Raw genomic sequence first — 27,993 nt, forward strand, 5'->3', positions numbered from 1 at the left:
ATGACTTGTGTCAGCCGCTCTGTTCCAGGCAGGGAGAGATTTTGGATCCCCGCACATCCAGCGGGCCCGGGCAGGTCAGTACAAAGTGCATGGAGAAGGTTGTGGGTTTTTCTTTTTATTACAATTTAGTTGAAATTCACATTTTTCTTCAAACATGCCTCTCGACACATGCCTCTCGATTTGAATCAAAAAGTGAGCTCAGTCGTGTGTGCATCGATGCGGTTTAGTGTAAACGCTGCTCCGCTTTGCTGGAAGCTCTTTTCCACGATAAGCCGGAGCCAGGCCCTGTGGGCAGACCGCGCCGGCCCGGCCGCCGCCGCTGCTGCTGCAGCAGCTGCAGCAACAGCAGCAGCAGCGGCGGCTGGATTGCTTTATCATCCCTAAGCAAATACTGCTAACTGCGAAACATTTCCCCAAACATTTGTTTATACATCGCTTCACACTTGTCTTGACACGACCGCGGCAGGTCGGAACTCACCGTGGGCAACCCTGTCACGAAAAGCTGCTGACAATTGAACAATGCGTGAGAAATGGCGTGTTAATCAGGGAGATGTTGTTATGGCGCTGTGGAAATCTGGCACGAAGAAAGTTTTTTTTTTTTTTTGTCTCGATGTGTTTTAATGTTTGAATTAAATGGAGTTTCATGAGATTCTTGCATGAATCTTTTTTTTCTTTTTCATTGCAGCTGTCAGTCACAGTGATGACAATGCAATTGTCTTTATTTATATATTGGCAAGTAAACCTTTAGATGTCTAACACGTCTTTCATCTGTTCAGTAAGCCTCCTGGCACTCACGCACTCTGGCTTTTGTGTGCTCTGAACAATTTTGCCCCGGGCACTCATTGAAAGGAAACTGGGATGATATAAGCCCGAAAAGCTGCTCTTGTCAGGAGGGGAAAGGCGAAGAAGAAACAAAAACAATGACAGATAGAGTGAAGGAAGAAACAAAAGAAAAGGGAAAGAGAGAACAACAGAAGGGATTTGCATTGCCAACCCCCTGGGGACTAAATGTTAGGTTTTGCGAGTTACAACTTGTTGGGTAACTGAAGTTTTTGTGTGAAGTGATTCTTGTCGTGGGAAGTGCAACGTTTCAGTGTTGTAGGCGCTCAAAAGGGAGAGGAGTTGATTTTTATCTGAGAGCAGAGGTTTCCTCTGTCTGCTGTCATTCATGCGGTAGGAGGACTCGGCCGGCCGGCAGCGCCAAATCGTGAACGACTCGTGGTACAACACACCGAAACGCCGCTTGGAGACCGAGCCATGGACTTGTTGTGAAAGGTCAGTTCACCTTTAAGGTTTCTCCTTAAAGTTACCAAAAGTGAGCTGTCATCTGTAGAGATCAACAACAGAAAAAGAAACAAAGAACAACTTAAAACAGAACATTGTTCTGCCTGCATGTGTCACATGCTTATACTTAGAGGCAACTAAAGAAATCATTTCCGAACATGCAGGTCACTAACCTTTCACCTGTAAGCCCTGACTATAACTGCTTCTCTGGAAAAAAATGTTTTTGAGATGAATCTTTTGGTTTTTGGGCTTTTAAAACTTTCTTGTTGATTTGACCGCTTACGAGCAGAAAGAGAGGCTTTTCATAAGCCGCATGGTAAACAAATTTAACAAAGTAGTTTGTATGATTGAAAGGGAGACGGGAAGACTTGAAGGTAAACAACCGGTTATGACAAAAGTTTTTGTGCTTTTCACCGATTTTAAAAATTAAAGGTTATTTTAGCCAATCGTGACCCATACACATGAATTGACCATTTGGAAAAAATTTTCTTTGCCGACTTGGCAGAAACTGTCAGGTAACTCTGTGCAGCACCAGCTTAAGGCGGTGTGTGTTTTGGGGTGGTGTTGGTTTACAAAGGTCTGGACCACTCTGCTGTCCGCTTCAGTCCCAACACTCATGTGACTAAGGATTCATCTCTGGGGCCCGCGGAAATCTGCTGGCACGTATTTTTGCATCGTTTGTGTCAACAGTGAGAGCAGCTCTCCTATTAACAGGGTCGAGCCAAACACACCATAAAACCTGTTAAGTTACTAGCAGAGGCGTCTCACTCTGTTTGAACGCTCCAGTACAGCCGACATGGAAGTAGAATGAAGCAACACAACTCTATGTTTCTGAAGCGGTTAAGTTTGCGATGGCTAGGTTGTTGGCTAAACATTTTACAAGTACAGCATTAGAAAATGTAGAAGAAGAAGCTTCATGTGTGTTTGCTGTAACCTCCTGGACACTCTGAGGGCTGGTGTTGTTTTCTTGGAAAAAAGGTTGTAAGCAAAGTGTCCTTTACTAGCTGCCTGCTGGCTGGCAAAATTTTCTTTGTGAATCAATTTCTATGTTTTATTTATTTATTTGCTTTATTTAAAAAATCCTCTGGTTTTATAGAAGCTAAGAAACACAGGATGTTGCAGCTGATTTTTTTTCTCTCAAGATTAATCATTGTTGTCAAACCTTTTACTTATAAGGTAAAAATATACATTTCTACAAATGTTTGCAGAAAACATTTAGGTAGTACGGTACACTCTGTTCTATTAGGGATATTTCCAGCTGCTGCAGTTCTTTCACACAGCGATCTGTTCACCCACCTCACCTCTGGTGGCGCTGCACCAAGAACCACTGAAGGGCACGACACAGAAACGTCTGAAGAAGACACCGAGCCCAACTTTCTTCTTCACAAAATACAAACAAAAATGGAGTTGTGTCAGATTTTAGCGGCTGGAGGATTTTTCTTTTTTGTCTTTGGTCAAAGACCTCGAGCCGTTCCTGCCATTAGTGCTCGACATGCTCGTTTGTTTTGGTTGCATTTGGCCAGAATGCCCTGTGCTATAGTTCACTTCCTGTTCTTGGACTGGTCTCCAGTTCAGTCGGTGTTCATGAATGCAGCACTCACTTCAACTGAACAGAGACCTGAGCTTTTAGGTGGCTCAGAGTTTGCTGTTTTTCTTTTGGTCCTCATCAGAGTTTGATTGCGAATTCACACCTACCTAAACAAACCGGGCACTTTAGGCAAGCAAAGTGGAGTTTTTTTGCCAAAAGTGGGGGACTAATCTTCCTTTAGTAAACAACTAATAGTTTACCAAAATAGTGTCCCATAGTGAAAATGCAATGGTTTCACTGTATCAAAGTATTTGACACAAAGACCTTTACCTAAGTTGAATAACATGAATCATTTGAATTACAACAGCTGGTAGTTTTCACTCTATCCTTCCTTGTTTACTAACACTGCCATTTTTTCCCTTGAACAGTTAAGTTGACTTTTGTGAAAGTGTTGCAAAACACAGCAGCTGTCTTTCAGCCATCCAGCTGGCAGTGTGCAGCAACATGTCAAGGAGGATTAGGGCTGAAATATGTACGACTGACACTTTCTTTGCCAGCTCAGCAAAAGTAGTTTAAACTCCATAAAGAGCATGAAATAATGGATTAATAGGTGTGTGTTTTTTTTTTAAATGGACAATAGTTTTAACTAAACTGTTCATGTCTCTTCCTTTTCTTAGTCTTGTTTTGCAGGAGTAATCATAACTAGTGATGGGTATGCATGACTGAAAGGTCTGGTTTACTACTCCTTTTTTTTGATACTGCAGGTAAATGCTTTCCCCTCCACAACAAAGATCACCTGCTCTGGCTGGTTTATTTCCTGCTTTATGCACACACACCGTAGGCACTAATACAAGTTTCTGCTCACTCACTTTGTTCTACTTTGTAAAGCTCAGCATCTGCTTGGAGGTCGGCTTCATTGTGATTTCTCAGCAGCATGCGGCAACGCCGTGTAGAAGCCCAAACAGCCTCGTAGGTGGTCGCAAAAAAAGACGAAAAAAAAAACAGGCCTCAATCAGATAGCCTCGCAAGAAGGCAATGCTTTTCAAATAATGCAACACACACACACGCAAGGTCGGGTTCTGCATGGCTGCAGTCTGCCGCGGATAGGCTCGTGAGTGCGTTGTTCAACCAGAGGAGAGGGATTGAAGCGGCAACCTTGACTGGATTGCATTGTTCTCGCTAAGATGCCGACGGCATTGTCCAAGAGAGTACAAACAAAAACCTTTTGCGCTGGTGAAAAGTACACACACCTTTGACGCGCATTCCTCGCTGTCAACAGCGCTGTGGGTCGTTGAGATTCTGTGCATACCTTCGCAGCCGGTGACACACATTCACCCTGAGCGTGTGAACACCACCTGTGGCAGCCGTGCAGTCCGGCTCCCTCTGGAACGCCGAGGGGAGACCCAGGAATAACTCCTGAGCGTGGGACTGGACTCAGCGTGTCGCCGCCGTGCGCGCCCTCCCGCCCCTCCATTCCCCTTTCCCTCCCGCCGTCGCACAATCAACCCCTTGCCGACGGCGGCCGCTGCCGTGTTGGCCAAACAGTTTCCCACCTCTCCCTCTTCACCCTTCCCCTCTCCACCCCCCTGATTTTATTTCTTCATAAATATCCACAAACAAACACAACACCTGAAAATAGCTGTCAAACAAGATGAGGCTCATGCCGATTTTTATTTGAAAGCTGTTGATTTATTCCAGTTATGAGTGGAACGTGAATCGGCGCGTTTGAAATGCTTCCCTGACTACAGTTGGCTTTAAATGTGAATCTGAATTGCCTGTGTGTGTGTGTGTGTGTGTGTGTGTGTGTGTGTGTGTTTTGTTCTGCTTCACAAGAGTTTAACTTCCAATTCTGCCGGCTTGTGATCTAAAACAAACATACAGCAATAATTCAGGTCACTTTAAGAGCTAAAAGTAGTCAAGTAGCCAGGCCCACATGTTTACAGCTGTTTTATCCACTCTGGAGTTTCACCTGCAGTCAACTGAGTAAGTTACATTGTATATTAAGATTTTAGTACAAACACCCAAGTTCACTCAAATTAATGCAGTCTTGCATGCAAATTAGAAGTTGGAACAACTTTACCTTCACTCAGAACTTAGTACCATCTGCTTTGTTTCAATGCCAGCTGCTATTGGCCAACCAGCTAACAATGCAAGTTTTATAGTGGTTATCAAACATCAAGAGTTTTAAGAGCAGCAACCATGAAATTCAGGGCTGCTCGGTAAGCTCCGACTGCTGGAGTCCAGACTTCAGGAGGCGTTTCTATATTTATGCCTCAAAACTTAGAACACCAGACTTCAAACTGCAATGTCAACGTACTTCTACACTTCTACACTTCTCCACGTTGCAATGCACAGAAAAACAGCTACGGTGCATCAACTCTCTCGGAACAAAGATTTTTGAAAAGCTCATTTAAACTGTGGAGTTTTGAAAATGAAGTTTTGAGCAGGGAGTTTCTAACTGTTGGTTTGGTCCCTGTTTGTTTTTGGCGATGGGCTCGGCCATATTTAAACAGGTTTGGCGGCAGCACAAGTAAAACGACACAACCTCCTGAACCAACACACGCTATCAACAGAAGAATAAAACCCAACAGGGTTGGATGTTTAAAGTGTCTGATGAAGGCATACAGTCTTGTTTAAGTCATTCAGTTCTGTGACATCACATTGGACAATTTGCCACCATGGCTATGTGTGTAGCTCCACACAGATGTTTGCAGAAATTTATTATGAGTATGAAAGACAGATTAATTGACTGTGAAGAGTTGGACTTTTTTTCAGGGCTGAGTGATTATACAAAAAAATAAATAAATCTTGAGAGATCGTAAACTAAAACATTGTGCAAATTTCAACTTATTATGGAATTCTTTATTCAACATGCATCAAAGATGCAAACAGGCTCACGTATTCCTCTGTAGAGAAAAATGATGTTCACATTTTCATTCCGAAATGGAAAAGATTTGAAAGAGATTTTTTTTTTTATTAATTGTAAAATTTATATAATTAGTATAATTATTCTTAAAAGTTTAAAAGGCAGTTTTTTGTTCGCTGTTTTTGGACAGTTGGAACAAGCAAAAACAAACAAAAAAAAAACAAAATGTGTTCCAGAGCTGTGTATTCAAAGTTTCAGAGATCACTTCAGATCCTCTGATTTTACTCTTTATAGTTCTATGTTAGAGTGAAATGAACATTGTTCTTTTCTTCTGTAAACTACTGACAATATGTCTCCAAAATTCTAAGCAAAAATTTTGTGTTTATTAGCAGAAAATGAAAAATGGTCAAAACTAGGAAAAGGTGCAATGGTTTCAGATCTCAACTGAACAAATATATCAGGTGAAAGCAAGTTCATGTTTATTTAGACACAACAATACTAATGTTTGAAGTCAGGAAGAGTTCAGAAATCAATATTTGGTGGAATAATCAGGAGGTTTTCTGTGGGGTTCAGTGCAGGAGCTCTTCATTTTTTTTCTCCCCAGAGCTGCATATAGATTCATGTAACTTTTTCTCTACTTACAAAACAATAACGGAAGATAAATTGATCTTCAGTTTTTGTTTTTTTGTTGTTGTAAATATTGTTAAAATCTCCTCGTCTTGCTTTTGTGAACTCCGCATGGTGAATAGTCTTGTTTGGCGAGTTGGCTTTAAACCTCAACTTTTGATGCAATATAATAGTTAAATGAGGTCACCGTTACTACCTATTTGTATACGTCTCCTCACAGTCACACCCACACACTGAAGCATGGTGAGGTCTGGAGCCGTGGACCCTGGCAGACAGGTGCCTTTGTTCAGAAACAGGGTGTGCAGTCTGGGAGAGCTGGCCAAAGTGGAGGGGGTGTGGGGGGGGTCTGAGTCATTATTATGCTTTCCACAGAACGGTGGCGCTCCGCTTTTTTTTTTCTTTTTTCTTTTCGCCGTGTTCCCGAGTTGGTCGGCACATTCCGCTGGCATTGTTATCCGGCCCGTTTCCTGCGGCCGGCGGCTTTTGTCAGCCTCTCCCCCATTGTCCTGGCTTCCTTTGTTCCCCGACTCCAACAATAGCTTTTTTTTCTGCCTCTTTATATATATGTGCACTTTTTGCCCTTGTGTGTTCTGTTTGTTTTGTTCTGCTGTCTGCTGTGGTTTTCTTTTCCTCCGGTTGTAAAGCTTGGAAATAACACACACACACACACACACACACACACACACACACACACACACACACACACACACACACACACACACACACACACACACACACACACACACACAATCCCGAGTTGGTGTTTGTTCAGGTTTGTGTGGATTCAGACCTCTCTCAATCAACCTGTCCTGTCTCCCTCTGTTTTCCTGTCACAGACTCACGCAGTCGAGCCTTACACTGATTTTAACTTGACCGTAACCAGGTCACTGTAACCTGGATTAGGCTTGTGGAGGTTTTGCTCATTTTTTTCCACCCATCTCCATTCTAATTTTGGTCATTTTGAACCCAAAGTGCTACAAAAATATTTTTAAGAAGTGGATGTGTCTGACAGGGGACTTCTACAACTGTTTGTTTGTACGTGTATATATATATATATATATATATATATAAACAAATCTTGATCTATTTTAATTAAATAAAGTTTTTTCTTTTATTTGAACAGAAAATGTCAAAGACTTGGAGAATCAGCATTCAGTTTCTATGTTCCTTTAATCTTGAACAAACTTCCAGAAAACTGCGAAACAGCCAAAACACCGACCTCCTTCAAACCCAGGCTAAGATCTCACCTGTTACGAATTGCCTAAATAATATTAATAAGAACATTTATCAATATATTTGCTTGATGATGGCATTTGATGCTTGGTTCATAACTGGTCGTGTTATGTGTTTTGTCATTTGAGGCACTAAGTTTGTGCTGCCTTTTTGCTAAAATGTACTAAACAAATAAACTGTACTCATGGATCCAAAACTTATATTGTCTTATATGAACTTTATTTGTTACAGTAAACAACAACACATAACTGTGTACATATCACAAAAATATGCCAGTGGGGGCTACGGGTGGGAGGGGGGGTGAGATAACACAGTATGCCAAGACAATGGCAATCACAATAGTTTTGCATAAAGAAAACAATGGTATGAATTTTGACATATGTGCGACCCAAAACTTTAAAAAGGCCTTTAAAGGGTCTGGACCACTTCCTCAATCTTGAAGTGAAGATTTGACCTCGTTTTCCCAAAAAATCACTAAAGAAACCCATGTATATATAAAAAAAATGTCAATATAAAAATGCAAAAGAAACAAAAAACTAAATAAATCCGCCATTCATCTATGGAAAAAAAGGATGACATTTTCTGTCCCCCCCGCCATTGTTACAATAATGATTCAGTCCAATGTGTGGGCGGAGCAACAGCAGCGCAGCGGAAAAACCCCGGCTGAACTGGAGCTAGCTGTGGTTAATGCTGCACAAGCAAAAAACCCCTTCAGTAAGTAAATAATTAAAGCAAAACATATGTAGCTCAATAGGACGAAACACACTAACAATAAAAATCAGAATGCAGTTCGTTGTTTTATTACTTTGGCTGAGTCACGATAAAATACCACATTTTACCTCGGAAATCAAAACTAGCAAAAGTGGCTACATTGCTTTGATAGGCTAAAGCAGATGTGTTAATCATTTAACTCTCTACCGCTGAAGTTAATGAGAACGCAGTCTTTAAAACCAGACTGAATAACACTTGATATATTTGTATTTCAGTGAAAACCCTGTTGCCTTGAGCATTAAGTTCTGATGCTTCCCACATATTCATGATTTCTAATTGGAGGTTCTCAGCCATCCAGGATGAGGCAAAACCAAATAAATTAGAACTAAAGTTCTAATTTAAATAACACCTCATCTGTATACAATAAATCAATATTTGAGGAATTTTACAAAGTGGGCTTACTTAGTAAAACTTATTTTTATTTACATTTCTGTAAAGGTGTTTCAGAGATTAGATTAGTGACACTGAGCCAAAATCATCTAAACAATATTTGAACCTTGGTTTGTCTCAACAGTTTACTGAGAAAAACTGTTTTGATGTGCATTGCTACTTACTAGTCATTTTTGGTTGTGCAGCTTGAACATTTTAAATGTAATGTAATGCAACATTTTACATTACATTTCAGTGGGATTTTGCCGACTGTGCAAAATGTACCTTTGAAAATTAACTAAAAATTGCAAAGCATGTGAAAGAAAATGATAGAAAAGCCAATGTACTTGGCGCCATGACCTCTGACCTCACGTCTGACCTCGAGACATAGTCAGCTTCAACAACCTGACCACATCTTCAGCATTTTTCACTTATTTGGAGTCTTCCTTTGAAATCTGAGATGCATCAACAGTTTTGCCCTCAGACTCGTAATCCCACCATGTAAAGCTACTTTCAGTGCGAAGGTCATTCTCTGGACCGGCCAACGAAAAGTCAAAGCTGGTAACTAACTACGAGCGGACCTGGCTGCAGTCCGTGTCAACCTGAACCACCCTGTGAAAGAACTCCAGGCTCAAGTTGGAACATTTTGCAAGCCAAGGCTAGCACCACACAGGGTGGGACTGAAAAACCATCTAATCTTCTTGTGTTTGTGGCCAAGCCTCTAATTAGGACTGTGCCCACATCTTAAGTTTGCCAGCGCATGAAATGAGACAATTCTGAAACTTTCCCCTGTCTCCATGTAATTTCCATTTTGAGTCACGCTTAGTATCAACTACCTGTACAAAAACGGGCAAATTAGACTTGCAGCGTGCCACACCCAGAGGACAATTAGCATTATGCGTTTGTTTGTTCTTCCAACAGAATGGTTGAGCCCAGCCCTTCAGCTCTGCACCTCCTCTCCGGTGGGGATGTACGCATGGCAGACATCGGCGTCAAAGTGGAACAGGAGGAATGCGTCGGAGCCAAAACCAACTCGGAGCACCCCAGAACTCTGCACGACTGGTCAGCAAGTCAGCCTCTAGAGACGCGCCAGCTGACCCCACCGCTGTCGCGCTCCCCTTCAGTAAGGAGTCTTATTAGGAGGAATGGGGATGCTTTGAAAAATAATAAAGATTCATCCTACCCAATGGGGAATGTTGCTGAAACAGTCAGATTTGCTCAGTGTGATGATGACTTGCTCCGTGTTCTTATAGGAGGGCTCTCCAGGAAAGGAGCCGCCTCACAAGCAAAGCCCCATGGGAGTGAAGGAAGCCGGGATTCACGAGCGATCAGAGGGGCCAGCCAAAATTAAGGAAGGTCTGTCGTCATGATTGAGTCACATGTTGGTGGAAATACTTCATAGGTGTTCCAGTGTTCCAGACAGTGTTATTTCTTTTATCACAATGTAAAAGTCTAACATTACTTTTGAAATTTTAAGACATGATAACTAATAGCCACCCAAAGGTCTTATGGTATTTTTAAAGTCTTTTGCATGACTGGTCAGTAGGGCTGGACATTTATTGCATCGTTTATCACTTATCATCTTAAATTTCTAACCGTAATAAGATTATTTATTATTGTAGCCAGGATAAAATCTAACTAATGATGCTTTTAACCCCCCACAACTGTCCATATTGTCAGGAGGGTTATTTTATCCACTGTTTGTTCAATGTGAGTATCAATAAAAATCAATAGATATGAAAATACGATTAAATACAGTCAAGGTGTACACATCTGACTGGTGTTCATATCACCAACCCCTTCTGGTCATTAAACTCTTGGATGTTCAGGTCTCTAAGGTTTATGGCCTCCATATTGATATATTTTAAGAGTAACTGAATATAATCCTATTGCGTTTGTGTAAGAACTTAAATAAACAAACAGTTTTACGTTTGATTACTTAATTTGTTCCCTTAGGACCAACCCCAGATTGGATAATCAGTTCTTTCAGACAAATATCCTGACAGTTTTTGAATCAGCTAATGAGACGTATAGTTCAAAATCAAACTCTAGTCCGTTTATCTAGACCAGGGGTGTCAAACCCCAGTCCTCGAGGGCCGCTGTCCTGCAGTTTTTAGATGTGCCACAGGTACAAAACACAGCAATGAAATGGCTTAATTACCTCCTCCTTGTTCTCCAGAGTCTTGCTAATGACCTAATTATTCTATTCAGGTGTGGTGCACCTTCTTCCAAAATCAGGAAGCAGGTTATAGCGCAGGGAATTCTGGGTACTTTCAACCAAAACAAGCGCACAAGGCGAGTGCCTCGTGGAAGAAATGGTTTGTGATCTCTTACCTGCGACAGGAGGCAGTAGCTGCTAGCATCTCCACCTTTTTAAAAAAAAATTTGGAGAAGGAGGTTGCGCCCAGTGTCTTCTTCAGAAGTTTTTTTGTTGTTTCCTTCAGTGGTTCTTGTTGCAGAGCCCCCACAGGTGAGGACAATGCATATGCTGTGTAGAAAATGGACACACAACGTCCCCCTGAGGGCAACATTTCAGTATCTAAGACTTTTTGTTTTTATATTCACGCTCTCTAAGTTATCATATGTTCAAGATACATTCATAACATTTTAAGAGAAATACATTTTGTATTGTTGCTTAGCACAGTCATGTTGTTGCTGGGTTTCAGATGGACTTAAAGTGGACTGGAGGTGCTTTTTTTCTTCACTCTCTACCCTCAAGTTTTTCACAATTCTGAACTCTTTGGTTGATTTTTTTTTTCTTTCTTCTTCTTCTTTTTTCTCAAATTCTCTCCACTCTGACCTTGGGTTTATTCTCTCTCCAAATATTGATCCACTCAAACACTCCAAATTTCTCCCTGATGCACAAACAATCCCGCGGCCTTCGACATTCCGACCATCTTCTCCAATCAGAGCCATTAGGCCGGGCGGGCGGGGAGCCGCAGAAAGCAGTTAGCGCTACTGTTAGATGTGCTTTGATTTGACAGAGTAGGTTCTGGGTGTCGTGTAGTGCAGCGCGGAGCAGTTCAGCTGAGTGCCTGTTTGGTTCTGTTAACAGTAATGCCGACCATCGAGAAGCTGCTGAACGCCGACTGGAAGGAGAAACTTCTGGATAAAAGCTCAGTCGGTGCAGGACAACTAAAAGGTCAGCTCTGATTAAAAAAAAGTAAAAATATACAAACAAAAACCAACTTTACTCCATTCGCTGCGTGTATTGTTTGTATTTCATCACATTCAGTGTTGGTGGCTTTCAGATTAAATGGAACAACTGTGCTTTAATATTCCATTCGTCGTCTTACTGTGTTTGGTTAAAACTGATTGCGGTTGTTGTTGCATGGGCACAATAATAATAACGCATCATGCTATGATCGCTATTAATTAACTTTGAAATAATTGCTAGATTATTTTAAAATAATTGAGCAAATTTCTGTTTTTTATTTTATTTTTTATTAATTTACTTTTTTTGTGTACAATTTGTAAAGAAAAGGGTTTGTAATCTTTGAAAAAAATTTATTTTTTTGTGAATATGACCCATAACTTTGGGGTCATGACACTGACCCAAAGTTATGGCAACAGCTGCAGTGTTTGAATGGAATGAAGACGATGCTTGATCTTCCCTGCTACTATTAACGTCTCCATCCTGCTTTACTGTCGTTGTTAACAACAGACAGTTGGTAATTATGGATTTGAAGTTTTAAGTTGTATTTAGGAAATTAGCACAGTTAGCCCAGAGGTTTTGAAACCACCTGACCACAACTCCGCCTAACTGTGAAATGATCTGGTGTTTGAGTTTCCTCCAATCAGGTCTGGATCAAGGTCAGCCAATTTTATCACTACCTCATTACTTAGTGCACATCTGAAATACACCTGTGGCGAATACATCAATATTATGTACTACTAAAATTGTCACATCCGGGAATGTGATTTTTATTTTTAAAAACGTCAATACTTAATTAATCACTAACTGAAAATGAGTTGCAAGCATTAAATGATTTCCTGCAAAAACAGGAATCCACATTTTGTCAAATTTGAAATGTTGCTCATAAAAAACAAGTTCCTCTTTTATAACAAAAAAAAAACTTAAAAATGACCAAAAGAATTTTCCAATATATGTTCATTTTTAGATTCAGTTTTTCAGAGGTGTCGAACTCGTGTCTAAATCCGGCATTTATATTGTGTCAAAATATGTTGTGTTCAGTGTTATTTAACTTTGACACATTCTTATCAGACTGCTATTTATTCACATTTTAATAGTCTCTTAATATGAAGTTTCTTCAACAGATTCTGCCACCATCGGCCCTCTTTAGGATATTTGTGATGTGTGTATGGGATGAAATGAAAACCAGGTTGACACTCTTGCTCTGATGGCTTCCAGGCACCCCGGAGTCTCTGGCGGAGAAGGAGCTGCAGCTGCTGATGATGATCAACCAGCTGAGCGGCCTCAGGGAGCAGCTGCTGGGGGCCCACTCAGAGCAGAGGAACATGGCCGCCCTGCTGCTGGAGAAGCAACAGCAGCAGATGGAGCTGGCCCGGCAGCAGCAGGAGCAGGTATGGCTTCCTGCAGGAACATCATCAGTCGGATGATATGAGACGTTTCTGTGGTCCGGCATTTCAGAACCTCACCAGCTGCGTTTCCACCAACCATGGAACCAATTGGAGCTACAAAAAACAAATTTGCTTAGTGGAAAACGTGCATCCCAGCGCAAAAACATACATTTCAGCAAGTTAGGTGATTCTTTTTTTTTCTTCAGCTGAATTTTAATAAAAGGAAGTTTTTTGCGTCACATGATCAACAAATTTTAATAAATTTTTTTATTTAATAGAAACACCGCAAACGCGAAATTGTTTTTTCGACGCAGACAGAGGTTTGCACACATCTGTAATGGAAACGCAGCTGTTGAGCAAATGTGACAGATTGTAGCTGTGCTCTTGACTTTTTCCCTTGCACTGCGTGCGTCTATTGGTCGCTCACACAGCAGCTAATGAATGTGCCTTGTCTCTCAGATCGCCAAGCAGCAGCAGCAGCTGATCCAGCAGCAGCATAAGATCAACCTGCTCCAGCAGCAGATCCAGGTCAGCTCCTCTCCAGAGCTTTCGTGTGTCTCTATATATCATGGCGGGCGCAGCTAGCACCAGATGACCGTTACAAATGAGAAGTTCTAGCCGCAGGTCAGCACATTAGAGTGCTGGAGAAAATAACCTCAGAACATTTTGTGTAAGGTTCCTCTTTTTTTTTCTTCTTTTTTTTGTCCCAGCAGGTGAACATGCCCTACGTGATGATCCCGGCTTTCCACCCCAACACCCAGACCCTCCCCGTCTCCTCAGACCCCCCGATGACATTGCCTCTGCAGCCCATCCCCTGCAAGCCGAGTGAGTAGAAGTAAAAAACAAAGGGGCAGCACAAAAAAACCAAACGGTGAAACTGAGAAATGTCAGCATGGAGAGAAAAACAACAGATTAGAGGAACGTTAGAATATCTACTAAGTTCAGAAATGTGTAATTAGGAGGTGTTGTCAGGTGTGTGAAGAAAGGCGCTGACTTTCATTTTGGTGGTGCCTCTTTTACATTTTTTTTTTTAAATTTTGTACATTTGCATCAGCTGCACTCTGAACATCAATGGTGTATTGTTCATTTGGGATTTTCCCTAAAACTTTAGGTGAATTTAAACTGCACCTGTCAGAACATGGTCCAATATAAACTCACTTTTGAATTATGGACTAAGATGAAATAATGATTTGGAAGTGAACTAACTGAAGACTTTCCAGGCCTTCCTACACCTCATCTAATCTGGAAGTACATTTCTGCTTTCCACCGTGTCGACTCATCACCGGCGTTTTGTTCCACAACTCATTTGGCCAACATATAAAAGCTCTTAACAGACTCTTTGTTTTAACATCTGTAATGATGCATCTATTCCTGAAAACCCGAATCGATGATTTATTTTATGTTTTTTAGCCTAAACTAAAAGAGTGATGTGATGTCCACATAGGACAGATGGGCAGCATACACCACATCTTATCTAAGTTTGTCAGATGTATTAAAAACATCAAGCGAACATTAATTTAATGCAATCATTTTAATCATGTTTCAGTGATTGCTATAACAATGATTTCTTTTGATCTTTTTTAGTACTTTGAGGCTTCTTGGGATTTTTTTTCTTTGAATTTTCTAGGCAGTTTTATTATATTATTATTCCACTCTGGAAAAACTCATTTCCAAAAACATCCATATCATCACCCTGATTTACACATGTTAGTGTAGATGTTGGATAGCATCAAAAATTATGTGGAGCATTTCAATGAATCGGTCGTTCAATCAATCAAGTTTGTTTGTGAAGCACAAACGGGTCAGTTCAAAATGTTCCACATCATAAAAACATAAGTCATGAAAACATTGCAGAGTCAGCGATTGAGAAACATTTTTCTCTCACTGTAGCAACGTCAGCGCTGGTATCTCCATGGAGATGGCGTGTCCATAAAGTCATTTCCACTCTGTAAATTACTCTTTGAATGAGCATCGCTTTGTCCACACGCTATAGATTGAGTCCAGCTTAACTGGGTTGTCTCACTGCAATGTCTCTCAGCTGATGGAGGTGAGCTGTGTCGCTATGGTAACTGAACAGGAGCGAGTTGGGACTGTGATGAATGGATTTAAATGAACTGGGATGGACGTAGTTGCTCATTAAATTTGCTCGTTTTGTTTTGTTGGTTTCTCTCTCTCATAGGATTGAAGTTTAATAAAACGAACCAAATATAGTCCAGTCCAGTACAGCTGGAGTCCAAACCGAGCCGATCAGAACAGACTGGAACAGATCATATTTATTTTCAATCAGATTGTCACTCGCTGAATTTTCTAATTCTAAGCTACGCCTCAAATTTCTTGTTTCTTCTAACCAATCCTGAACCATGTTTTGCTTCAACTGGCATCAGTGATGCCACTGATATTGTGGGATACTGTTTCTTTAAGGGGTGCATTTGGTCTGTGATGATGTTCAGGTAGATGTTCATTTGTTTTTCCCCTTGTCAGACCGGACCACCCACCATGGCGGCATGGTCCAGTTCATGCAAAAGTATTCCCAGGATGGAACTTCTTACTTTGTTACATTACAGCCACAAACATCATTGACGTTATCACAATGTTGCATTAGTCAGAGTAGCTCTCCATTATTGTGAAAATGTTCCGACCCCCCCAGTGTATTAGTCGCTGTTTCCATTACAAAATATGCGCAAAACTTTGTCCATATCCCGCTACTGTTGATAAAAAATAATAATTTTGCAACTGTGGTGTTTCCATTAAATGACAAATGTAATTAAAATCACTTGTTCACGCAATGTCATTAAAAAAACCCTTTCAACGTCGTCATCCTCCTCCTACTTCCTGTCGCTTTTCTTTTGTCCTTTCTGAAGATGCTGACAGGAAGTGGTGACAACGAAATGACGACTCTCCCAATGCAATGAAAGTGCGTTCATCGCAGTTTTATAATTATACTAATTTAGATACTGCAGAAAAACCACCTCATTACAGCACAACAACTTTTATTGATTTTTCTTTGTTTTTCCAAAATTGCTGTGTTTCCATGAAGCAAATTTACTTTAGCTGTTCCAGTTTGTATGATCCCACTGTCAACGAAAACACGCTCTGGACATTTCCACGTTCAGATCCGTCTGCAGCCTGTAAACCTGTGCTCTGCCTCTTTCCAGCAGTGGACTACCCCATGCAGCTGCTCCCAAACAGCCACCACACGCCCATCAAGAGGAGCAGCAGCTCCTTCCGCCAGGTACAGCATCACACTCTTGTTTACATTACCTCCCATTTATCCGCCTGCTATTTCATTGCACCCATTAAGACGGTAGATGGGAACCTATTTGCTCTGCATTGGGTGTAGGTGCTGAATGTGTGTTTGTGGTTTAAAGCAATGTTAAGGAAAGTGATTCTCTCAGGATTGAGCAAACAATGGGTTTTTCTAGTATTTAGGAGGCTGAAAAGCTTTAGGAATACGCCACACCCTCTGTTCAAAGGTTCAGTGTGTGCGGTGTAGGTGCAGCGCAAGCTGTTTGCACGGAAGGTTCTCAAGAAGAGATGGACCAACACAGCTTGAGTAAACAAAAGGAATGAGAGGATGAGAATAAGGCAAAAAAAGACAAAAAAAATTGCTAAGGTGTGACGGATGTGCTCTAACATGTCAGGTGTGTGTGCTGTTCATACCCGGGATCCACGCACACCCTCATCCTTTGTCGCTCCGCCTGGCGTTGGCAGAGACCCCGCCCCCCCTGATGGTGTGCTCTCTCCACAGGAGGCGAGCCAGCCGCTGAACCTCACCTCCAAGCCCAAGGGGATGGAGCTGGGGAAGACGTCCAGCCCTCTGAGCCGGGAGCTGGGATCGGCGGGATCCATGCAGGGTGCCTACAGACCCAGAGAGGTGTCCCGCAGCCCGCCGCGGCCCGCCCTCAGTGAGTAACCCGCAGGCTGGGGGCCTCCCAAGGTCACCCACCAGGTTTCTGTGATGTAAAATAATATATGAAATCATAGGGAAAAATGATTCCTATGTTTTTCCAGTTTTAATGTGATGTGCATCCACTATGACAGAATAAGGAAAAAGCTGCAGTGATGTAAATCTCTACTGGTTGAATTGGAGTGCTTGGACTCACCCCAGCTGAAGAATGAAATCATTATTCAGGGTTTCTCCCAGAACGTCTGCTGAACCCGTCGTGTCTTTGAGATAAAAGCTTTAAAGTTGACTAGACATTTGTAAATATGACTCCCTAACTATGGCTTATTGGAAGATTTTTTCTTTTATATTTTATCCATGATTTGTCGCTTTATTCACTGAAGTTGTCAGCATGCACACCAGTAGAGACAGGAAGTGGTTACAGAGATCCAGTGACTAAAATTGTGTTCATATTCTGACCATGTTGTGATGCCATTGTGCTTCTCACCAAGGAGACTCTTTAACTTGTCTTTGCTCTTAGTCTTATTGGTGTTTTAAAAAACAAACAACGGTTCGCCTGCATTATATGAACACATGTACTGTATTATAAGCCTGGCAGACTGCCAGGCTTGTAGTACATTAGTGAATGAACTGATTATTACAGTGGACCCTCCGCCTAGTGACGGATCAGTGCTGACAGATTCACCGAGTTATGTTTTTTTCTGAAAATTATTTTCAGAGAAGTCCCGTCATCAACTTGTTTTTTTATTTTGTTTTTGTTTTTTTAATTTGTTGAGCTCATCTAAAAGATTTGAAAGGAAATGTAGCTTAGGAGTAGCAAATTACACTGCTACTTTAAACGCTATTGGCTGCTCTTTGCACAGCAGCCAATCCAGGAGCAGCATTTGTTTTCCTGGCCACTGATTGGCTGGAAAGAAGGAAGATGGTAAACGTTAGCTTCTGCTGCAGCACTAAGACAGTTTCTATTGAGCATATTGATGCATATTAATGTGTGAAGCTTTTATAGGAACTGCTGCTTTTCTTTCTTCAAAATAAGAGTCTAAACAAAGATGATCTGAATATTGTAAAGTCTTCTATGAACCTAATTGAAGACATTTAACACATCTGGCTTTGCGACACAAACAGGTTACTGGGATTTTGATGTACATAAGAATATAAATAAAGATGGCATGAATTGGGCCAATAGAAATGCAGCATTCCCGCAACATAAACCTTTGATCTCCAGTCCAGAAGGTTTCACAGCAATCCATGGGAACACTTTTGGAAAAGTATTGGAAATTTGTGAGACTAATGCTGTTAAGATGACTATAGGTATTAGCATTAGATGCCTTCTATACAGAACCCTACATCAGAAATGTTCCACTATCCCTTTAAAGACCATCCGCTTTGTTCTCATTGTCATCTCTGTTGGTGAATTTTGAAGTTAAGTAAATAAAAAGAAAGTTTGGTTCTTTGAATTATTGAATTCTTACAGTAATACATGTGTGTAGTTTAAAGTTGTGGCTACAATCCTTTTTATTTTTACCCTGTTTTTATTTCTTTCACCTTGTCGCTCCTTTTCAAGTGTTTCGTCCGTCTGCTCTGCCTTTGTCGTCAGGTTTCCTAGGAGACGGCGACGTGGTCACCCAGGCCATCCATGATGCCCAGCAGCTCTTGAGGAGTCACAGCAGCGGCGGGAGAGACAGAGACAGAGAGAGAGACGGTTCCGGAAAAATGGTGAGTTGTTGTGTCTACATGCTTGTTGAACAGACTGGCTCTTTGGTAGACGCATCTAGTTTTTATCTGGTTATGCTGAGTCATGAATATTCACCAAAGTTAGTACCGTGTATAACAGTAACTTTGTGATATTTACCAACCTGACTGGAAGCCCTAACAATTAAAAACATAACCTACATTAGGGTGCGATTACTGTGATCTCCTCAGTCTTCCTCTCAGACCCAAACGGCAGAGAGTTCATCCTGACCTGACCTGATGCTGACCTCCTGCCGGTCTCATCTTGGTTATGGAATAATCTGTGACCATAAAAGCTACATCAGCGCTACATCATACAGTCGGAGCGTAGCGTCACCGTCATGGTTAAGTGGATCAGGAGCAGCACGAAGTCAGATGAGAGCAAAAGGTCACAAGGGGATGAACCTTTTCCTGTAATCTCCTGGTTATTTTATTGCTTCAATATTTGTTTACTCAGTAGAGATATATAGAAAACATTTATTAGAATGCAGCTAGAACTACATCACTGTGAGATGTGTAACTGAAAGGAATTAGTTTGTCAAAACAAAACAGCTATATAGTGTTTTCTAATCATTGTGGCCAAAATTACAGAGATGACCTACAGCATGTTATAATCCATGAAAGTATAACACATTCTCATGGCCAAAAACAAACCTTTAGAGTAATGAGCTGTGGTGTTGCGTGACCTTTTACAGCGTTTTGCCGGCTGTAAAGCCTGATTGTTGTTTGGATCAATACTGTAGCTGTAGCATAGCTTCTTTCAGTGTGGCAATGATCCAATTCAGTCCAACTCCTGTTTGTAGAAAGTCCGGTTTGTTTGGGGAGGTGTGAATGCACAACTGAACTCTGAGGAGCAAAAAAAGTAAGCTCTGGTCCTCCTGAAAAACCTGGGCTCTGGTTTGGTTGAAGTGAACTCAGGTGTGCTACGAACGCCAAGCGAATTGGGAGTCCGCTCCAACAGCAGGAAGTGCACTAAAGCGCAGGGTATTCTGGGTAAAAACAACCAAAACAAAGTTGTGTCTAACGCTCTCAGGAGAGATGGTTTGTGTATTTTGCCTAAGACAATAGAAAAATAATATAACTGCTGAAATCTGATCCATTTAAAATCTGTTCTACCTGTGATTTTGTTTAAAAAATGATGTCATCTATGTCCACAAAGTCAGATTAACTCAAAAGCTGACACACATTTCTAGCTAGCTCACCTCTTGTCTTTTCATTAGAGTTTAGTTTGATCTGTTTTTTAATAGAATGATGTCATTTGAAAATGAAGAAAGTACAAAATGAGGCTAAATGACTGGGTGCTAACCTGCTAGCTTATTAAATATACCTAGCTAACTGCACGAAAGACAGTTATTAGCATAAATGTAACATTACTAAATGTCATTGCACCCTTGCAGAAGCTCTGTCTGCACTGATGAAGATTCAACTCTCCTTGCGTTGCTTAATGCTTGAAGTGGCTCCAACAGCAGGCCAGTGGGCCTTTGTTCTAGTTGAACCAATGGTGATCTGACCATTTGGTGACACTCATAGTCCTAGATAGTATTAGGATTTGCATTTCACCCTCTTATCTCCAGTACTCTCACTCTGTAGAGAGGATCACCGTATCTGATAGGAATATTTCATAGCTGCAGGACTTTGAGTTAAGCAAAACAAAACAAGCGCTCCATGTCTTCGTGTTCAGACACGTATAAAATCAGCCAATATAGGTGGCAAATAGGAACAATGTGGTGGCGCTGTTGACATATGGAAACAAATGGGGTATTAAATGAGACCGTGGACTCCAAATAGCCTCTAGCTGATTAAACTCCTTAAGGGAATGGGAAAGCAGTCCCAAGTCAGTCTCCATCTGACATGTAGGATGTAATTTAGAGGTCAGTGTGGTTTTGGATTACAGGGAGTCATGCTTCTCTGCAGCACTAAACTGATGGACAAATATCCCAGCTGTGGTGCAGCCACACACGCCGAGGCACGTTGTTACAGTTCAGCACACAGCGTTAGGGTAATCGTCCGTGCTTGTTTTTCACACTCATCTGCGTTTTAAGTTCAAGGAAATGGTTTCAAAATTGAATTGTGTCTTTTATGTTGTCGTTGAGGAACAGTCCAGTATTTTAGGAATTGGGCCTCGTGACGACGGCCTCCCATCCCAGCCTTCATTCTTTGAGGTGACTGAAGCTTCAGCTCTCAGCCTTGTCCTGAGCAACAGCTGTTGCTGCCTCACAATACCACAAAGGCCTCAGTGTGGCATTGACAGAGCCACCTGCCCTCCCTCTTTGTCCTCACTAATACTGTACTTAGCTCTCCTCCTCCTCTTCGTCCTCTCCTTTATTATCCTGCTCCATCTCTCCTGCGCTGCTGCGTTAGCACCCAAACTGTTGACTGACCTATTTTGGTATTCCACTCCTCTCCTCTGTTGACAGTTTGCAGCAGCAGAATAGGTGACAGATAAAACAGCAGTTTTGCAAAACAAAACACTTTTTTTTTTTCATTTTAATCTCGGCCTTTAACAATCAACACCAGCCATCCTGTGTGGACTTTCAGTTTTCCATCTTTGCACATGCAGCGCTACACTCTGAGCAGCCTCTGATTGGCCGGCGCCGTGACTCTTACCTTAAATAGAACTTTGCGCCACTCTTCAACACTGGCTGATTGTTTTACCACAGTCCAAATTCAAATGCTGATTTACCAGTGAGGTTACACCGTGGATGACTTCATCTGCTGCTTTTTGTTTTTTACTTTTTGTCTGCAGGAATATAAAGGTTCTCCTCGTGCAGAAAAAATAAGTCACTGTGAGCGCGGTGAAGAGAGGCACGGCGAGGAGCACCTCAGCAGTGACTCTGAGGGTAGGTGTTCCCACGATGCGGCTGCTGCTGCTCTTTACTCAGAATAAAGACTTTTCACCAGAACGCCACTTTAGCACTGGAATATTTCAACTGCTAACACTGTGTTTTAATTGAAGCGTGTCAGAGTAGGACAGCAGAGTTTCAAGATGTCGTCCCCTCTTAGTAACGAATGGAAGTAGAGTGCTACACACTGACTTCGCATAAACTTGATCAACATTTTTTTCCCCATCCATAATAAACTTGTAAGTTTGGGTGACGTGGCATCAAGCTTTCCATTTTAATCTGGTCCTCTCTAACAATTAACACCAGCCGTCCTCTGTGGACTTTTAGTTTTCCATCTTTGCACATGTTGCACCACATTTTGAACAGTGTCTGACACGGCCTCCAAATGTACAAAGATATAAAACTTGATTACAGTCCTGTGAATTGACCCACAGTTGAAATCAGAAGTGCAGTGGTTTGAAAAGTAAACACACTTGATAAGTAACTAATGGGGGGGAGACATTTCAAGCCTTACCCGTCTGTGTCTTGCTATAGGGGCATTGCCCGTCTCCGTTCCCGGCAGCTACTCTGAAACGCGGCCCGCATCCTCTACCGGCCACATAAAGAGACCCATGAACGCCTTCATGGTGTGGGCCAAGGACGAGCGCAGGAGGATCCTCCAGGCTTTCCCAGACATGCACAACTCCTCCATCAGCAAGATCCTAGGTGGGTCCTCCCAGTGGCTGGTGGCGGTGGGCTTCTGCATCTGACTCTGTTCTGTTGGTGTAAAAAATATCCAGAAAGTCAGGTTAATAAAATCTGCTGCAACTGTTGATTTTTGGAAAGATGATGTCAACATCCAGCAAGTCGGGTAATATAAAATCAAATCTGGTGCTAAGATCAGAAATAAAGCCTCATCGAGGCACCACACATTTCTAGCTAGCTCACCTCTTGTCTGTTAGTTGATGCTCTCATCTGTTCTTCTTTAGCAGGAAGTTACTGTTTAAATATGAAGAAAAATCCAAAATGAGGCTAACAAGGCTAGCTTTGACTCTTCTGTTAACACAGTAGCCTGCTTGCTAGCTTCTTAACTATCCCTCGCTAACTGCATGAAGGCTAGTCATTAGCATAATTGCTGTTGCAGTTTTTTCCATGTTGCACTTTTATTGTCTTTGCATTTAGTACATCTTACTAAATAACTGTTTTTGGTTTGACATACTGAAAAAGATGTTGGCTGAATGGCTGCAGTGGAAATTTGGTTCAGCGTCACTCAGAAACGGCTGCTAGTGTTTCCATTCCAGTTCAGCTCGGCTGTCAGGTTTTTCATGCATGCAGAGAAATTCTGTGCTTGGCAATAACAACTGAAAGAATTCTCGTTCTTCGACTTGAACTTGTTTCCCATAATGCTCTTCAGCCCCAGCGTTTGAAGCTGCTAATGTATTCATACGCTTTGAATATTTCCAGATAAATGGAAATGTTTTTTGTTTTTTTAATTTATTTAAAAAGTGTGTATCCTTTCCTCTTTTCTACTGACTTAAATAAAATGTCAAGTTGTATGAAAAAGAGGGGAAAAAAACTTAAAAGAAAAAGTTGATAAAGTTGTAGTTTGACCAAAACTAGACGTTTTTAAACGTCCTTGATGATGAAGTCCGTTTGTCTCCAGGCTCCAGGTGGAAGTCCATGTCCAACCAGGAGAAGCAGCCGTACTATGAGGAGCAGGCCAGGCTGAGCCGGCAGCACCTGGAGCGTTACCCCGACTACAAGTACAAGCCCCGACCCAAACGGACCTGCATCGTGGAGGGCCGAAGGCTGAGGGTGGGCGAGTACAAAGCCATGATGAAGAGCCGCAGGCAGGAGCAGAGGGCCACCTACACACACAGGTAGAGAAGCAACCGACACGCTTCACACTCGCTTTGAGAGAGAGTTTCAAAGCGAGTTTAGATCAAATGCTTTGATCTAAACCGGCTAACTTTCTTATCCAACTATTATTTAACAATATAATAGCTGGAAAACATACTGTATGTGACCCTCAGGAACTGTTATGAGTGCTGACTGTGCTTGTTTGTTTTTCATTTTCAAACTGTATAATTTTTTTAAATCACTCGGACAAAAAAGACGTTAAACATTTAAAACAAGGTAATCAAACTAGTGAAGTATCTTCATGCGTCTGTCCCAGCTTCTGACTCCAGTTAACGTCCCAACAGCATGATGCTGCCACCACTAGGCTCATTGCAATAAACAATAAATCAATCCAATAAAATACAATGAGCTCCAGGATTTCTAATTTTATGACTGGGTGATAAAATTCTTCCACCTGGTTCTTTGGTCTCAACTAGAACTTTTATCAAAGAGCAATTTTGTTTTAGAGACTTTATAATTGATTGATTTGTTATTTTTATTTTGTAAATTTAAAATGTCGTCCAGTTCCAATTTTCAATGTTTGTTAGAATTTAAAGTTTATTGGTCTTTGATGATGTGTTTTTGCATTGTTATTATGCTATTACCATTAGGTTATTTGAAAGTGGTCTCAAAACAATATTATTATCGCAATAAGTTCTGGGACGATTTATCGTCCAGCAAACAGAGATGGTGCGTTCAGGGTGACGTAAAGTTGTTGTTTTCCCCAGTTGAAACATTTTCTTTCAGCAGAGCTTTCCACTCCAGCTGTTTCATTCGAGTTTAGCACATAGATTAGTATTTTAATAGTGAATAAAATGATTAAGACTCATTGTTTATGTATCGTGTTGCGTCGTGTCTGATGCCACGCCCTGACGGTGACTCATCCTGCCTTCCAGCCAATCAGATCCGCAGCAGATCCAGTACTCCCAGAGCGACCAGTACCCAGCCGGCGGCTCCATCTCCGTCCCAGGCTTGCCGTTTCACCCGGCACTGCTGGAGCATTACCTGCCGCAGGCCCCGCCCCCTGCACACAGGTCTGAGGACCGGGCCACACCCACCCCACTGCCCAGGGACAGGGACAGGGAGAGAGAGAGAGAGCGACTGCCCTACAGCGAAGGAGAAGAAAGCGACGTGGGGGAGAGGAGTGAGGGGGAACTGGTGCTGCTCACAGACTGATCAGGTCGGGCCCGGTGGGTCTCTGGGGGGCCTCTCGGCCCGGAGCGAAGAGACGGAGAGGAAGATGAACAGAACTTCAGCTTCAGATGTCGCTCTTGGTTTTGAGGCAATCAGAATCCAAATCCTGGACGACTGAGACAATACACAATACACACACACACACACACACACACACACACACACACACACACACGTGTGTACTCTGCTTGTACATTAATATAAACTCCCCAGTTCCCTCACACAAGTCCTCATCAGTTCCCTTCCCAGATGAGTCATCACCTGCTTTTTTTCTTTTCTTTTTTTAAACTGTTGTTAGAATGTAGAAAGTTATCATTTAATCCCTTCTGCTTCTTGTTTTTCTTCCATGTTGCCTTTTATCAAACAATACGCCTCCCAGGGATTAGAATCGCTGCAGGAAGCTCCAAAGGAACTGTTCAACTTAGATTAGCTGCTTTTCACCTGTCAGGCAGCCGGGAGGCTGGACTGGGGCTGCACCGCCCCCTGGTGGTGGAAGCTGGTTGTTACAAAAGGCAGCAGAAAGGCAGCGCTGGACGGTTCACACCCAACCTGAAACCTCTGACCAAAGAAAAGCCTGATGACAGCAGGGTGCTTCACATCATCATGTCTGTTTTTAGAGTGGGCTGCTTTGTTGTGTTGTGTTTTTTGGGGGGTTTTTGTCTCCAGATGTTGATGCAGTTGTTGGCACATCTGGAAAACCTTCAAATAATCTATTAGCCTATCGTCCCAAAACTCCAACATTTAATTTGAGCACGTTTGTCTGTTGGTGTCCTGTCAAACACAACGAGAGAATTTTCTAACCCACATTGTAAGGCATCATAATGTCAACCAGGAGACGGAAGCGAAAAATCTGGTGGACAAATCAAAGTTTGGATTTTTATTTATTTATTTTTTTTTCTTTTTATCTGAAATTCTTCAAAATTGCAAAAGTAATTTGATCATCTGACTCATGAGTTTTGGCATTAATTTGTCCTTTTAACAGATTTTCTTAAGGAGGACACTTTATTTATGTTCCAGCTCTTCCTAGTATTTATAATAACAATCATTAAAAAAAATTAAAAACACATTTTATTATTCTTTGGCTCCTTGCCTCTGTTCAAAATGCATAAAATCTATTAAAAGACGCAGAAATAAAATCACTTGAACAGGAAGTGCAGAAGATATGAAAGCAGTTGTAAAGAAATGTGTTAAGTTCTGATTTGAACTGAGGAAGTGAATCAATCATGACCCCGTAATGACCCCAGTCACATCCTCTTCCTCCTCCTCTTCCTCCACATATCCTCTGTTCTCAATGTGTTTGCTTCAGTTCCCTCTCCGCCTCAGAGGGTTGACCCCTGACCTGTTGCATATATTTGTTTTTTGCTTTTTAAGTGTTCCTTGATTGTTGTGTTTAATCTGTGCATTTAAATCCATGTTTTTTGTTTTGTTTTGTTTCCTTCTTGGTGAAGCGATGCTGAAGTTCCTTCGTTTGCCATGTTCTCATTCAGATCATCCAGCAGCAAGAAAAACCATCCCGTGAATTGAACTGCCTGTCTGAAATCACTGTAACTGGGAACTGCAGAGGTGTAATATTCATGATTTGCTTTGTGATAGAAAATATTAGTTAGGACAACAGTGGAGCACTGAAAAAATGGATGCGGTTGGTTTCCTTGGAGAGCCAGATATTAAAAAAATGAGCGATTTCGAACGTAACCTTTATGTTGCGTATGAAAACGTAAATAAACCTGCGTCCATCTGACGGCGGACACATTATAATACATTAGCACTTTCCACTTCTTTAGAGACGCTGGTCATGATTAGTTCACTGGCACCACAGACAGTCAGTCCTCCTTCCTTATCTTGCTGTCATATTAAGTTGTGTTTTTATTATATATAAGGATTTTATCAAAACTTTTAGCTTCAGGATTGCATCAGTTTTAAGTCCTATAAGATTTCAATGGGAAAACACTGGAGTTTAACACAAAACCTCAAGAAGTTAGTTCAATTATGTTCCTTCCTTGAGATTTATAGTTTTTTGATAAGCAGTGATAATATCATTATTTATATCTATTTCAGTGTAAAGTAATGGATGTTTCTTCTTACTGAAAGCAGTGCTAATGTTTTAGCATTCTCCACATTCACTGAGTTGAACAGGCCTTTTGGCTTCAGCTCCCTCCACAAAGTTGTGAGATTTTCTGAGCTAACTTTGATTGATAGCATTAAACTTTAGCATCGGTCCAGTTAACAAACTGTCGGTTCCTGAAATGATTTACCTTTTATTACATTGAAATTATTGACTCAGTTTTCTCAATTCTGGTTCCAGCAGAGAAATGTTAACTTTTGAAAAGAAGTTTTACTTTTATTTGATTTATTTATTTTATTTTTTTAAAGATTAGGTAAAGAAAACCAGCTTATTGAGTTTCACTGGTTGCATTAAAATCAACACAGAAGAAAACCTGGTATTTAATGTTTTATTTTGTTTAAAAAAAAAAAAAAAGTTATGACTTTATAACTGTGGTGCCTTTGTTCTTCTCATATCCTGGCTCTGTGGTATTTAGATTATTTCAATAAAGAAGTTGTTTGCTGTTCAACAAGAAAGTGTCTGAGGCCTAAACTGGCCCTGAAGGTTCATCACAAACATGCTGGTTCTTTTGTGTACAGAGATCAGAAATGAGTTATTTTATTACATACTAGAATCACCTGTCATTACCCTGCTGATGTAAATATAGAAAAACTTTATTTTGTTTATAAGAGCTTGTGTAATTTAAAGGTGTACATTTCCATATGTTTTCAGAGTTTTTGAAAGACAATAAACTGGTCGTTTTAATCATGTTTGATGTTTTTAATAAGTTCAACTTCTTGCTAATTGCCTGGCTTTCTCAAACATGGATGAAATAATGAAGGCAACACTCCAGATGTGTTTTAGATGCAGGAATATTATGACATGATGTAAAAGCTCAATGATAGTGTAAAATTTTTAACGTTATTGTTTAAATTCAAATCCTGACCCTGGGACATTTTTGCAGGTACCAGTTTGATCTTAGACCAACAGAAACTGTTTATCAGGAACTGTCCAGTTAATTCTGCCTTGTTTGATTGTAGCAGAATCTACTGACCTGCAGCATGTCTGCATCCTCGTGTAGGCAATGTTTGTCAATTTTTTTTAACTTCCGTTATTGGTCCAATACTTGATGTTCACTTTCATCTTGTTGCCTTTTGTTTCGGGATGCAGAGGGGAAGAGGA

At 41.2% G+C, this 27,993-nt stretch overlaps 1 protein-coding gene across 1 annotated transcript; it reads left to right on the forward strand.

Moving 5' to 3' along the window:
- Positions 1 to 27,576, forward strand: LOC129354415 (transcription factor SOX-13-like). The gene is given in 16 exon segments (XM_055023889.1): positions 1 to 74; positions 1,178 to 1,275; positions 9,600 to 9,801; positions 9,932 to 10,034; positions 11,734 to 11,820; positions 13,051 to 13,223; positions 13,680 to 13,748; positions 13,931 to 14,045; positions 16,376 to 16,452; positions 16,969 to 17,125; positions 18,722 to 18,840; positions 21,602 to 21,695; positions 22,233 to 22,403; positions 23,341 to 23,557; positions 24,473 to 24,563; positions 24,565 to 27,576. Coding segments are annotated over 14 exon segments (1,998 nt in total). The 5' UTR covers positions 1 to 74; positions 1,178 to 1,275; position 9,600; the 3' UTR covers positions 24,889 to 27,576.
- Positions 27,577 to 27,993: the final 417 nt, after the last annotated feature.

This window comes from Poeciliopsis prolifica, unplaced genomic scaffold (genome assembly GCF_027474105.1).
Source record: "Poeciliopsis prolifica strain line A6 unplaced genomic scaffold, Auburn_PproV2 SCAFFOLD003, whole genome shotgun sequence".
NCBI lineage: Eukaryota > Metazoa > Chordata > Actinopteri > Cyprinodontiformes > Poeciliidae > Poeciliopsis > Poeciliopsis prolifica.